Below are 13,928 nucleotides of genomic sequence, written 5' to 3'. Positions count from 1 at the left end.
CAAGACTAGCAACATTTAGACTATGAATAACCACTAACGTTAGGGATTTCGATTCTTAATGTTTATGGTTATTTAATTTTGCCAAAGGAATTAGGTTTTTTAACTAAAGATTAAACTCCCTGGAGCTAAAATCTGGTGTCAGTGCTACTTGGCAGATCATATGAGCTCGGAACCTTTGACCGCGTGGTATCATATGAAGCTGTCACTGGTTGAATTCTTATCATGTTTTTATGTGGTTCGACTCAATCCAGATCGACAACATCCTTTAAAATTTATGACACATGTTACAGAACTAAAAAGTAAAAAAGTTTATATTGAGATATGGAAAAATGCACTCCCTCCATCCCTATTTAATTATAAGATATAATTAATAATTTTTTTTTATTTTTTATTATAAGATTTTATTCCATCTCTTTTATGAAAATTTTAAAAAAATTATAAATAAATTTAATATTAATAATTAAATTAACTAACTTTCTTAATAACTATAAATTAATTAATTATATCTTATAATTAGGACAACAGTATCCTTTATAAAAAAAAAATATTCTTCTGTGATGTTAAAAAACATTTTCTCTTTAATTTTATTTGTTTAACTAATGTTTTTGGAGATTATAGTAACACTGTCTCAGAGCTTTATAGCCATCTTCGTTCTGCTCTCTCCCGAGACAACATCAATGCAGCATACGCGGATGTTCTTGTCTCGGGAGAAGAGATGTTGTGCGAAGCAGTCAAGGACTCAGAGCTTGCTATTGTGGTATTCTCCGAAAACTATGCTGACTCAGAATGGTGCTTGAAAGAACTGATGGAAATACTTCACTGCAGAAAAACTAAGGGAATGGTAGTGATACCCGTGTTCTACGAAGTGGATCCATCACACATAAGAAACTGCACTTACATTTACGGGAAAGCAATGGAAAAACACAACGACAACGAATCCATCCAAGACTGGAAAGCTGCTCTCGATGAAGCTGCCAGTATATCAACGATGGAGTTCCATCTTTTTCTCTTCCTAGCTCTTTGATCTTTGTTGTTTTTAGTTTTTATGGGTCTTGCAAAAACCCCTTTTCCTGGGGTTAAGAGGATTTCGATGTAACGTACAATGAACTTTCATTTGAGGATTTTTAATAATAAAATCATGTGTTTCCTATCTTTGTATTTGTGTTCTATAGTCTTCATGTTTCTTAAGAATTGGCCATTCTAAGAAAGGTTTTAAATCTATTCGGTGGATCTTCATAGATGTGCATGCTCTCGGACACAGGTTTAACAATATTTAGTCACTTTAGGGATCTCAATTCTTAATGCTTATGCCTTAAAAATTAGGATTATTAATTAGGGATATATATATATATATATATATATATATATATATATATATATATATATATATATATATATAATGTTTCAAATGAAAATACTTTTTAATTGAGAAATGAGAACTAACCATTATATTCATCAGATTACAATTAAAAAATATGAATAGTAAAAATTAAAGCAAACTTAAAAAAGTACTCATGTGTTTCTCTTTCTGTCTTCCGCTTTTCCCTTCTTGTTTTTGTTCACGTCGTCTCGTCATAGCAATGGCTTTGTCACTTTAATATGACAGTCCATGACTCAAGCATAACAAGAATGTTACAGATGTTTGTCCACTAATTAAATTCAAAATCTATGAAAATCCACTCATAATAGAATTCTAAGAATTTTACATACAAGACCTTTGAATATTGCTTGTAAGTACAGCAAAAAGATGAATGAAATGCAGATGAAGACGATAAACAATCGAAGGTATATTCTTTGACGGGAACATAAAAGATGATAATTAAGATCAAATATTGTGATGACTGAAACAACCATGTTTTTCCCTTTTCCTTTCTTCAATGAAACAATAGTTTACATTATATATAGCCATTGTGTCAATAACAATAAAAATATATATGATATGTAGGAACAGAATTTATGAAATTGATGTTTCTATGTGAAAGTTGTAATTTATGTTATTAATTCTCTCAATTCACTGTGTCGAGGGCATTTGTCATCTATTTATTCAATATAAATTGTGAAGAAGAAATTTTCACAAATTGACTTGAAGATAGCAATAACCGTTGTTCTATTGCTGTGATATTTTTGTGTTAAAGTAGATTAGTAATTTATATAATTATTGAAAAATAATATTGTAAATAATCTAAACTTAGAGTTATTGGCTATAATAAAAAATCAAAATAAATTTTTTATAAAATGAAATTTTCAATTATATATTTTTAAATTAAAATTTAAATTCACATCACACATGTCATTCATAACATATATGTTAATTTATAAAAAATGGTATAAAATATTTTAAAATTTTAACATATATAAGAATTTTTAAAATTTTGAATTAGGAATTATAAACTAAAATTAATATTTTTGTGCTAAATATCAATAATATATTATAAATATAACAATTTTTAAGTTATTAATTATTATTGTGTAATATAAATAGTTAGTTGAAGATTCAATTAATTATTATATCTTAAAAATAATAAAAATAAGAATTAAATTTATGTTGACTCACTAGATTATTTATGATCGAGTGCATGTGACTGTGACATAAAAATAATAAGATAAAGAAAAAAAAAACAGTATAAGTCAGATTGTGGTTCAATAAGAAAAAAGGATATGCCCAGTTGAGAGAGTGGTATATTTGGAAATTAATTTGGAAAGTGGCAAAATACTAATATTTTAAATTAATTTTTAAATATATTTTATATATTTCTAGAATATTTATTTATTAGATAATTTCTGAAAGACTATTTAGAAAAACGAAAAGTATATATAAAAGAGAATGCAAAAAGTAATTATCAACGGATAGGTTGATTTATTTAATTAGATCAAAACTATATATCATCCATCAGCGGATCTACCATCGGAGCCTTAATTGGAGAAATTAAAGAAGTAGATGGTATACATATCCCAGTAGTATATCATCTTTTGATCTTTCCAAAGGGCCTTTCAATAAAGTTTTTCTATACAGATCAATTTGTCTGTAAAACGTAAAGTGTTCACGGATAAATTTACACACTGGTTTAATATCAAATGCTATAAAACACCCATTTAAATTATCCTTATTAGCTTTAATAGTATCAAAGATTGCCCGTATTTTAATTTTTTCCCAGTTGCCCACTAATTTGTCTTTGTAATTTTACTAAAATATGTTTTGGTAATAAGATAATGAAACCCACGCGAGACTGATACCGTTTTGATTTACTGAGTTGTATCCATCAATTTAATCCTTGTCCTATCTATTTCCTATAGGTTTCCCTTTTTTCCGAAAATACAAGTTCTGGTCTACACTCTACAGTACTAGTGCCTCCCGAAAAGGAAATATGAACAAGTATTTATACAGCTATTCTTTTTGAAATTTATTCTTTACACTGAGCAAAACTCTTCAACAAAATCTCATATGGCAACACAAGAACTTATCAGTTTGTACCCTCGTGAAAATTCTAGATTTAAAGAATAACTAACGGATGAAGTTTTTTTTTTATTAAATAAAGAATAACAAATGAGTATAAATATAGATTTGTGAGGATTATACGTTTCCATTACATTTATCCAATAATGCTCAAACAGCAATTTCTTAAAGTTAATTGCAATGTAAACGTCATTTCATTTAATCCACTATCAACTTCAAAAGCATTAATTTAAGTGGAAGCACAAGATAAATTGTACCCTTAATTAAGTGTCAGAAAATTAAAGAAAAAACTTGACTTCGATGATTGAAGGGTGTTTAGGATGGATTACTGTCATGCGTATATGGGCTATGATTTGTTTTCTTAGCCTTCCTTAATATATCTAATTTTCAAAATCGGCAAATTGATCTAGAGGTACTTTAATTTACCCTAATAAATTCAAACCTAGCTAGTCAATGACAGTCGTAGCATGTGCTGATGTGCAGTGTGATTCATATGTAGTTCAATTACAATGTTTGACAAGAAAGCATATGAGAGAATGTATTGTGATGTTGTCTAGGAATCAAAATAAACCTTGTGATTAGTTTGAATTAATCTTGATTTGAATGCAAAATTAAACGAAAAAACATGTCTTATTGCAGACTTCAACTCACACAAAATCATATATTGCCGTATAACACTTGAATTTACGATAGCGTGAAAAGAAACACAGGAACGCAAGTACAATTAATATCATAAATTAAATATAACACTAAACACTGTTAATTGTATCTTATAATAAGAATAAACATACAAAATACAAGCAAAGGAAGAAAAACCTAGGTTATTGCTGCTCCAATTATATATATATATATATATATATATATATATATATATATATATATATATATATATCCACATATATTCAACTGTCAAATGCACACGCGAAGGTTATAAGCATATAGCTGCCTTTTTCTTTAGTACTCCTACTTCTTACATAATTAAAGATATAGTAAACTGCAACAATAAAATTTATGTACCTCAGTACCTCACTGTTAGTTCTGATTCTTCACATAGTACCTTAATTTCTAGGCATCCAAGCGGATATATAAAGAATTTGAGATCAACCTTCAAATTCTTCCGTTTGTTATACATGTCTTAGGAGAAAAGAAGTTTGCCCTAAATTTTCATCGAAGAGTTTGATATGTGCTTCAAGTAATCTCTTCTAGAATCATATAAAGACCTATCCAATTAATCACATAAAAAGAAACGTTAATTATTACCTTAAATTATAAAATAGCCGTTTCTCAGTATGGATCATGGCCAAGTCTGAGCTCCAAGTCCACTTCACTCGTTTTCTGATTTCCTCTCCTGAATTGATGAATGTTATCATCAACATGACTCGGACCAATTTGGAGACTCAAATTGGCACCATGAAGCCCTTGGTTCAAACTCAAAGGCTGAGACCTTGAGTTACAAAACTCATAATAAAAGGCATGTGGTGGTTGAAAGTTCATCTGAGACTCCAAAAGGGAGTAGTAATTAGGCTTTGTGGGTTGATTCATAATTTCTGAGACAAAAGGAAGGGCCGTGGAATCATCGTTGTTGAATTTGTTAACTGAAGGTGAAGCATCAATTGTGAATTGCTTGGCCTTGGCCCTGTCCTTCCTATGGATATTCATATGCCCCCCTAAAGCCTGAGCATTTGTGAAGCCTCTTTTGCAGAATGTGCACTCATAAGACCGTTTGGTTCCACCAGTGTCATCATCTTGATCATGATGATCATTTTCTTCACTTGAAATATCAAGACTCACTGACTTCTCTGAATTCATAGCAGGAATAATCAATCAAGACTCTCTCTCTCTCTCTCAGAAACATAAATTTGTGAATGATCTCTTATGTTTAAAGAGATTTGCAAGATGTGAAGGCTTTATATTGAGAAAAGGATATGTAAGAAGGTGCCAAATAGAGACAAGAAGAAAACGTTGGGTGAGTCTGTGTGGCACAGTAGCGGTTTTTCTATCAAGAGAGAGTGTGATTTTGGCGTTTTCTCATGGGATTTTCCATATAGCCGGCTCTATGATAGGTAATTTCTAAACCCTTAAGAATATTTTTATCACTTTCACCTCTCTCTCTTCCATTTGATTTGCTTATAGTTTCTTCTTATGTTGCTTTCATGACGTGGTGGTGCTTTTCTTTTGGCACCTCTTGTGTAGTAATTCCTTAATTTGCCGCGTCAATGTCACTAATTCTCGCGTGTACTCACAACAAAATTGCAATGTTAAGTTGCTAACCACAATATTATGAAGAAACGGAGCATTTTTAAGTGTTTTCGCACTTCAATTATTATCGTTTCATAGCTGTCAATTAACTTGCTATATTTGATTCAAAAAGGAAAAAATGCGCAAGAGATGTAATATACTTTTTCCTTGTTTAACCTAATATATGCACAATGATTCACATCATTCAAAGTTTAAAATGAAGATTCTACTGTTTTGCATGATCCCATGCACATGCTTTACGGCGTAATTCTGCTAAATACTACTATAAATAAAGATTCTCCTCTCACACGTGAAAGCAAATTTTAACAAATGAAGGAGGCTCCGAGGATATGATGCGCAATGTGACATGTAAGCAGAAAAACGCGTTGAAGTATCCCTTTAAAAATGTCTTTATCATATTCCAACAAGAAAATAGTATTCTTGATATGCTACATTTATGTTAGCGCTAGTAATTTTCTTGCATTTAACTGGCTTCCTAGCCCTTCTTCAAAAGGAAGAGACATGTGAACTATTAGCATCATATCCATCTAGAGTAGTAGGGTGTACCCTAATTTGATCCCAAGCCAACCTATATTTACATGCAATATATGATATATACTCAATTTATTATATGATTAAGTTTCATTATTATTCATTCAAACTGAATATCTCCAACTGATCGAACATATATATGACTGTACCCTACATCAAATTAATGACCAAAGGGAGAGGAATGGAGCCAATTCAAAAGGAATAATTCTGAGGATAACCTATTGGTTATTTTAAAGACAAAAAAATTCTCTACACGACCAAATGTCTCCTTGTGATGAACTTACAGGCGGACAAAAATGAACTAGCTATAGTGATCAATGCTGGCAATTTCATATAATATTTTTGGCAGAATGAGTATACGTCTTTGAAACAACCAGTGCTTAATTAGCTTTCCTCGTAGAAAAAGCTAACTAAATCCTTAGTAATCTATTGATTCCAAGTTCTAGTGACGTTATCCTAGATATGATAAAGACTAAGTATTCAATCCTAATGAGAATAATAATCATAATTGGTCGACGGGATGAAAACCAGGGTTTAATTTGTCACTGTGACAATTACATGAGTGCTGAACTACAGCTTGCATTGCCCACTAGTATAATTCTCTTTAATTAATATGTCTTTACAGCATGTAGCTGAGGTTGTCATGGACTTAATAATAATCATCAATTACGCTTGCATTTCCCAAGAAATGGTCATATAACTTCGAAAGTTCGAAGGAGATTATGTCTAGTCCAATCGTGTTAACTATTACTACAAGTATGCGTTTTTTCAATTAATTAAACCTGATCATGAACTCAGGAGCACGGAATACAAAAATTAATTAATGGGTGTAGATCAGGCTTTACGTATCAAAAATTTGTTTTAAATATCTTCCCATTATATTCCCTTAGATTATGTTCGGTAATACTATTACTAAGTAAAAGGTGAAAAATTAGCTAAACTTTAAACTATTAGTTAGTAGTTAAAAATTGTTAGTTGTTAAAAGTTGTTAAGTTAGTATATTAAATTATAAGTATTTAGTATCTGTTTATCTAAAGATCAATTGTTTTAATCATATTTTTTTAGCTTTAATTATTATGTTTTTACATTGTGCGTATTCTATTACTTTATATTATATCTTAAAATATTTATAACTAAATTTAAATAAAATAAAAATTACATATCTTAAGTATACCAAACAAAAGGCGGAAGCAGATAAACTAATAAAAAGAAATAATCAAACATTGCCTTTTGTAAAAATGATACAAAAAAGTAAATTTAATAGATATTTTAAGAATAAAAATAAATAAAATATAAGAAGTTAGAAGTAAAAACATGAAATAAATAGCATCAGAAAATATTATGAGTCATTAAAATAATTTTTATATATAAGCACTTTATAAATGTTACCTTGAGGGTCAAAAGTTGTGTTTTTTAAAATTAAAGGAACAAAAAATAAGAGGACAAAAAATATATTTTATCAAAAAAATAATGTTATAAAAAATTTAAACGTCCAAAGATTGCTTTATAACTGCTAGGATAATGTTAGCTTCAGGATCAAAAGTGATATATTTTAAAATTAAGTGGGCAAAAATAGGATAAAAATTGTAAAGGAACTAAAACCAACTTAAAAAAATTTAGAAGAACCAAAAACATATTTTATAAAAAAATAATTTTATGATGAACCTAAATGTCCAAATGTTGCTTCAAAATCCTTTGCATGAGACTAAATCAATATTTCTTTACCTATAAAAATCAAATTAAAATTGTGGCCAAATTCATATTTTAACTTCTTACCTTTTTTTTTTTATGAATGAGAACCAAAGTGCAGTGTTGCAAACTAGAATTTTGAAATGGCAATCAGTTTTCTTTTTAAGTTTTGGAATGAAAGAAATTATTTTGTTTAATTTCAGTAATGAAGGTTCTATCTACCAAAAATTAGTGAATTAGAGTTGTGAAGTGTTTATATTTAACGAACTTACAATAAGTTTCACAGTCAATTGAAATGTTTATTTTTTTTACTAATATATAATGAATAAGTTTGATATATATTTTATATGTAAAAAGAAAAAAAGCTTTTATATAGTTCGGGTTTTGCAAAATTGATCCTCAGGTTTAATAGATTTAAATTATAAATTAGTTTGGGCCATTCTGCAAGTTCCTTAGTGGGCTAAAGTCAGAATTTTTGCTTTGGGGCTTGGGTCCTCTTTTTTGGGTTATGTTGATGTTCTTTGAGAGTTGCTATTGTCCCACTAACATTTGAAAAATTCAAATATATCTTTCTTTACGAAACACATTTTGGTTACACTGATGCAAAAAAATATTATACAATAGAAATATGATTTTATTATAGAATACACAACATAATTATACTTTTGTTATATATTTTTTTTTACACACTGAAATTGCAATTCTATTATACAAATGAGGATAAAAAAAATGTACAACAAAAATATAATTTTATCATACATTGTGCGATGGGACTACAACACAACAAAATCGTAATTATGTTAGGTTGTCCAAAAACGAAATTACGATTTTATTATACAAATTACACAACAAAATCATTGTGTTGACAAACACGAAAAAAAATACGGTGCATAGAGGAGAGCATCTTGAGAGAATGAGGAAAGAGAAAAAGAATGGTGGGTGCCAATAAAAATATTTTGGTCTTTGTCATGTGTGTGCTGATAGCAGCTAATTAATAGTAAATTTGGAGGACCAATATCAATTCTCAAGTAGTTATTTTTAAGGGACTTGTTATTCTCACAAGTCACGTCGCTTTGTTTTAATTTAAAATTCCTATTCCCAGCTGCGACTTTTTTTAAAAAAAAAAAAATTGTTCTACATTGGAAATTTGTTTAAGTTTCTCATATATAGTCCTTGTAATGTTAAACTTTCAGCCAGGGTGCCTCTTTTTTTATTAGACATATATGAGGGTGTCCCTTTTAATTGACATTTTATTTTCCTTAAACAATTTAAGGTGCATTCGAATTCTTGTATATTGTTATTGTTACCAAAAAAAAAAAACAAACTTACGCTTATATGTCACCACATACATTATCAAAAAAGTTTGATAATATACCAGTCTTTAAACTCATGAAAATAATATAGTACGATATTTAATGACAGATCCATTAGTTCTGTTAAAAAAAAAAGACAGATACATTAATATTTAACTTTGATAACAAAACGATGGAGATGAATGATTAATTCTTTACACACAGAATATGAAACATGGTTTATATACGTATTTGCGGGAGGTGAAGAATATTGGGAGAAACACAAGATAATTAAAAATGGGAAAAAGAAGTTTCTTAAAATATATATAACAACATAATTGGAAGAATAGGTCCTTATTTAAAATCAAAATAAGACACATGCATGAAGTGCATGAGTGTTATCCAATTGTTGGAACCTGGAAAACAAATCCATTTTCATTGACCCAAACCCAAACCCTATCACAGCGGAAATCAGCGGTGACGCCTGATCCTTGAGGCACAACGATAGCATTCACCAAAGAATTCTCTCTCTCAATTGTAGCCTCTGCCACCGTTCCTTTCACTCCAACCAGCTCAGGCCATGACCTCTTACCTGCACGTACACAAATTAAACACAAGCATCAAATTAATAATACTAATTGAAACTCAGACACACTCTCATTATATTAGTTGTGGTTTACTAATCATAACTCATCGAACATATATTTACCTTTGCACTGGGACATTTTTTTCTTCTGCTGATATGGATGCCTGGATATGTGGGGGGTATTTATACTGTGTTTTGGTGGCAATCTCCTGTTGCTCAACGCTGCATTTTTTACTTAGTCTTAGGTGTGCAGGCACTCCCGAGTTTGGTGAATTTTATCTATTCTTTAATTTAATTTAATTTAATTAGATTAGGTTGAATTAGATTTGATTTTTTTTTATTTTGTCATCCAATTGGATTGAATTGTGTTAGTTATAACATTAAAAAAATGTCACATCTTTAAGTTTTAAGAAAAAAAATCTTCAAACTAAAAAATAATTAAAATATTTTCTCGACAGAGTGATAAGGAAATCAGTATTCGTAAAATATTATTCTATTCATATTCATATGATAAATAAAAATACATAAAATATCTATTCACAATATCATTTATAAAATAATGTTATAATATTAAAATAAACAGAGAAAAGCATAAACATGAAAAATAATATATTATTTTAAGATAAATAACCTTAAGAAATGTAGGTTTAGTTTAAGGTTTTTATATTAATAATTTAATTATATGCAAGTTGAATTGGATTTGATCAATTTACAATTTCAGATTCATCACTCAATCTAATTTAATCAAATTCATTGAATTAACGAATTGAATCTGATCCGTGCTTAGTCTAACACTATATATTCTAATAATAATTTAATCGGCCGTCTGAGTTTAAGAAAATGTAGTGGTATACAAAATTAGGAGTGAGAACTTTGTTCTCCGCGGGCGCGTCGTAAATTTAATCATCCTAGGCTACTCCATTCAACCGGCCAAATCACTCAAACAGCATATAGAATAAAAAACAAGTACAATCGATATTAACAAAGATGAGAATTAAACAAATAGCCAGAAAATAAACAAATATGTTTTCAATTATATTCAATTTGGTCTCATATGTTTAAAAAAATAATAATTTTTATTTTAGGATATGATTTGGTCTTTACACAAATTCTATTTGATCATCTGATTCATCTCCCTCTAGAATTCGATCCTTTCTTATATAATAATATCTTCCACTGTTTTATTGCCCTCTGACTTCAACCAAGACTCTGTCATCGTCATTTACTAAATCAGTTTTTTTTTTATTAACAGATATTAGATATTAGTATGATTAGTTTTGTTAGCAAAAACACTTGAATTTATAATCTCTTTTCTCTCTTTATGATTAAATCAAACTTATATCTCTTACAACAGTTTGTGTCACTAACTGCTCTTTGGAAGGTTTGGTGTCCTAAACAACAAAGATATGATCGGTTTACTGGGTCTCCCATTTTTTTTTTTTTGAAAAATCAGCCAGGAGTCAGTTGAGTTATTTCGAGTTATATATTGCATCTCGAATCTGATAAGCAACTCAAACCAGCCATGTGACCCATTTTTGGTTCAATCAGAAGCTTGAAGTTAGACCAACTAGTTTGATCCCAAGCTTAATAATAATATTAGTTTGGGTAACAGCTGAAAAATATAAACACGAATAGAATATTATTCTAAAGATAAATAGTAATTAGTGCTCTTAATCCACTTCAGTTAAAAAATTAAAAGTAGAAAATCCTTAATTTGCTGGAATAATTAGAAAAACTTTTCTTGATTTGCCAATATGACTTTTGATTATTTTATTGGCGTAAATTATTCTTACTTCCAATTATAGGTAGATTTTATTAGAGACGGTTTTGTTCAACTAGGATAGAAAGAGATATTATAATTGCTCAAGTAATAAGAAGTATTTTAATAATAACCCAATCCATTTTAATATATATATATATATATATATATATTATTGCCTTCATTTATTGTCCTTTTTTCTTATTTTCTCCCACTAAAACAAACTCAAGAAAGAATACAACGTATTATTTAATGACATATCCAGTAATATTAAAAATTTATTCATTAGTCATAACACACAATTTTTAATATATCAGATTAATTTGCTTAACTAGCAATAAAAAAGAAAAAAAAACAATATACAAATGGAGATATATAAATGGTTTAATTATTGCGTACAAAAAGAAAATGAAACACACAATTTGTATATTTATTTGCAGTGCATAACATAATTAAAAATAAGAAAAAACAAATTTCTTATAGTCATGTTTTTATTTTCAATCAAATAACATAATTGGAAGAATAACTCCTTATTTAAATACTATTATATTCATGACTCATAACATATATATGAAGTGCTTTAGTGTAAACACTTCTTATCCAATTCTTGGAGCCTGATAAACAATTCCATGTTTGGTGACCCAAACCCGAACCCTATCACATCGAAAATCAGCGGTGACGATGGATCCTTTAAGCACAGTGTTAGCATCCACCAAAGGATTCTCCCTCTCAATTGTAGCCACCGCCACCGTTCCTTCCACTCCAACCAACTCAGGCCATGAGCTCTTACCTACATACAAATACAAACATCAAATTAATAATCAAATTCAGAGACACTCATGTATAAATTATAATGCACGCGAACATATATATTTACCTTTGCACTCGGACGCCATCTTCTTCTTTTTTTGGGCTTTCTTAATGTAATATATTCTTCTGTTCGTGATATATATAGATGCGTTGATATGTGGGGGTATTTATAGTTTGTTCTGCTGGCAATCTTATGTGTTGTGAACGGTGCATATTTTTCTATGTCGACTAACACGTGACGTACGCTATAAGTTAATATATCATATTGTCAAAATTATACAAATAAGATTTTTCAAACTTTACAATGACACGCAAACAGTGTTCTATTTCGAAACTCTTTGCTACTGAATTAATTGCATGTCCTTCAAATCTTTACGCACATAGCTTCGAAATTCCAATTAATATAACCTCATATGTTCATGAACCAAGTTGACAAAGCTGTTACTCGCTCGATCATAATATTGCTTATCACAATAATGTATATACATTTATAATTTGGGGAAATGTTTGTTAGAGACCCAAGAGAGAGTTAGGAAAATTTTGGTACAAGAAGAAAGAAGAAAATGGAGAGGTAGATAGAAAATAATAATAAATAATAATATTAACAATTAATATTTACCAAAAAAATAGAGAGGTAGATAGAAAACAAAAGAATGTGTCAATTAGGTGTTTAAAATATTTAGTTGTCCAAATATAACTATTCTATAATTTATATCAACATGTACGCTACTAAGGATGATAAAGTATATCTAAATCCTATAACTATTCACAACAATATCTGCAAATGAGACAACTAACAGTTGTAACATTGGGATTGGATACAGGATGGATATATATATATACTCTAAGTCTCTAATCTCTAACTATTAAAAAGTGAAAAATTCTAAATCCTATGTTGAATGATTATTAGAGAGTGAAAAATTGTAAACCTTTAATTAAGTCTTGTTAAGCAATTAAAACATCAACTTAACAATCCTGGTTATGTTGAATGATTATCTTTATAATTTTATTTATTTATGACTTGTTTGGATGAACCAATATTATATTTGTTTGTTTTTAATATTATGTGTATATATTTTTAATGTTATATTTGAGTTATTTAAGAATGAATTTTCACTAAATTTGTCACAAATATTAAAGTATTCGGAAGTACGAGTGTCGAATCCAGAAGGACTCTATTTGTATTTGGATTAATGCAAACCCAATTTAAAAACAATAGATAAAGAATTTAAAATAAAGATAAAGAAATATATTAGATAAGATAAAAATTTAAAGATGAAAATAAAAGATTTAAATTAAAAATGACAAAGATAGAAGATAAAGAAAATAAAAATAAAATATTAAGATAAAGATAAGATAAAAATAGAAAATAAAATAAAATCAGAATTGGATAAGGTTGGGATCTGACCTACCCTGCCTTTTGCCTAGGATGTATGAATTTATGATTTTTGTTTATCAAGTTAGGTGTCTATTCTACCCACATCTGTTCAAGTACATCATACATTTTGCTTGCCTGCCTTGTAGGCTTACCATTGAAGGTTTTACCAT

The 13,928-nt window shown here is 28.9% G+C and overlaps 3 protein-coding genes across 3 annotated transcripts; 1 reads left to right on the top strand and 2 right to left on the bottom strand.

The window, feature by feature from the left end:
- Nucleotides 1–715: 715 nt before the first annotated feature.
- On the top strand, nucleotides 716–1,024 carry LOC114402179 (TMV resistance protein N-like). Its single transcript, XM_028364684.1, has one exon. It carries the CDS (start codon nucleotides 716–718, stop codon nucleotides 1,022–1,024), a length of 309 nt encoding a protein of 102 aa, XP_028220485.1.
- Nucleotides 1,025–4,352: 3,328 nt separating this feature from the next.
- Nucleotides 4,353–5,332, bottom strand: LOC114401630 (zinc finger protein 10-like). Its single transcript, XM_028364192.1, has one exon. It carries the CDS (start codon nucleotides 5,261–5,263, stop codon nucleotides 4,739–4,741), a length of 525 nt encoding a protein of 174 aa, XP_028219993.1. The 5' UTR covers nucleotides 5,264–5,332; the 3' UTR covers nucleotides 4,353–4,738.
- A 6,610-nt stretch (nucleotides 5,333–11,942) lies between these two features.
- On the bottom strand, nucleotides 11,943–12,568 carry LOC114401647 (glu S.griseus protease inhibitor-like). The gene is made up of 2 exons (XM_028364224.1): nucleotides 12,448–12,568; nucleotides 11,943–12,360 (listed from the first exon to the last, which is right to left on the bottom strand). The coding sequence occupies exons 1-2, from the start codon at nucleotides 12,464–12,466 to the stop codon at nucleotides 12,167–12,169; spliced, it is 213 nt and encodes a 70-aa protein (XP_028220025.1). The 5' UTR covers nucleotides 12,467–12,568; the 3' UTR covers nucleotides 11,943–12,166.
- Nucleotides 12,569–13,928: the final 1,360 nt, after the last annotated feature.

This window comes from Glycine soja, chromosome 20 (genome assembly GCF_004193775.1).
Source record: "Glycine soja cultivar W05 chromosome 20, ASM419377v2, whole genome shotgun sequence".
Taxonomy (NCBI): Eukaryota; Viridiplantae; Streptophyta; class Magnoliopsida; order Fabales; family Fabaceae; genus Glycine; species Glycine soja.
This window is presented reverse-complemented; position numbering and strand designations above follow the sequence as displayed.

What these genes read in the sequence shown, in the direction of transcription:
- LOC114402179 (XM_028364684.1), top strand. Translation starts at nt 716, where the DNA reads ATGTTGTGCGAAGCAGTCAAGGACTCAGAGCTTGCTATTGTGGTATTC.
- LOC114401630 (XM_028364192.1), bottom strand. Translation starts at nt 5,263, where the DNA reads ATGAATTCAGAGAAGTCAGTGAGTCTTGATATTTCAAGTGAAGAAAAT.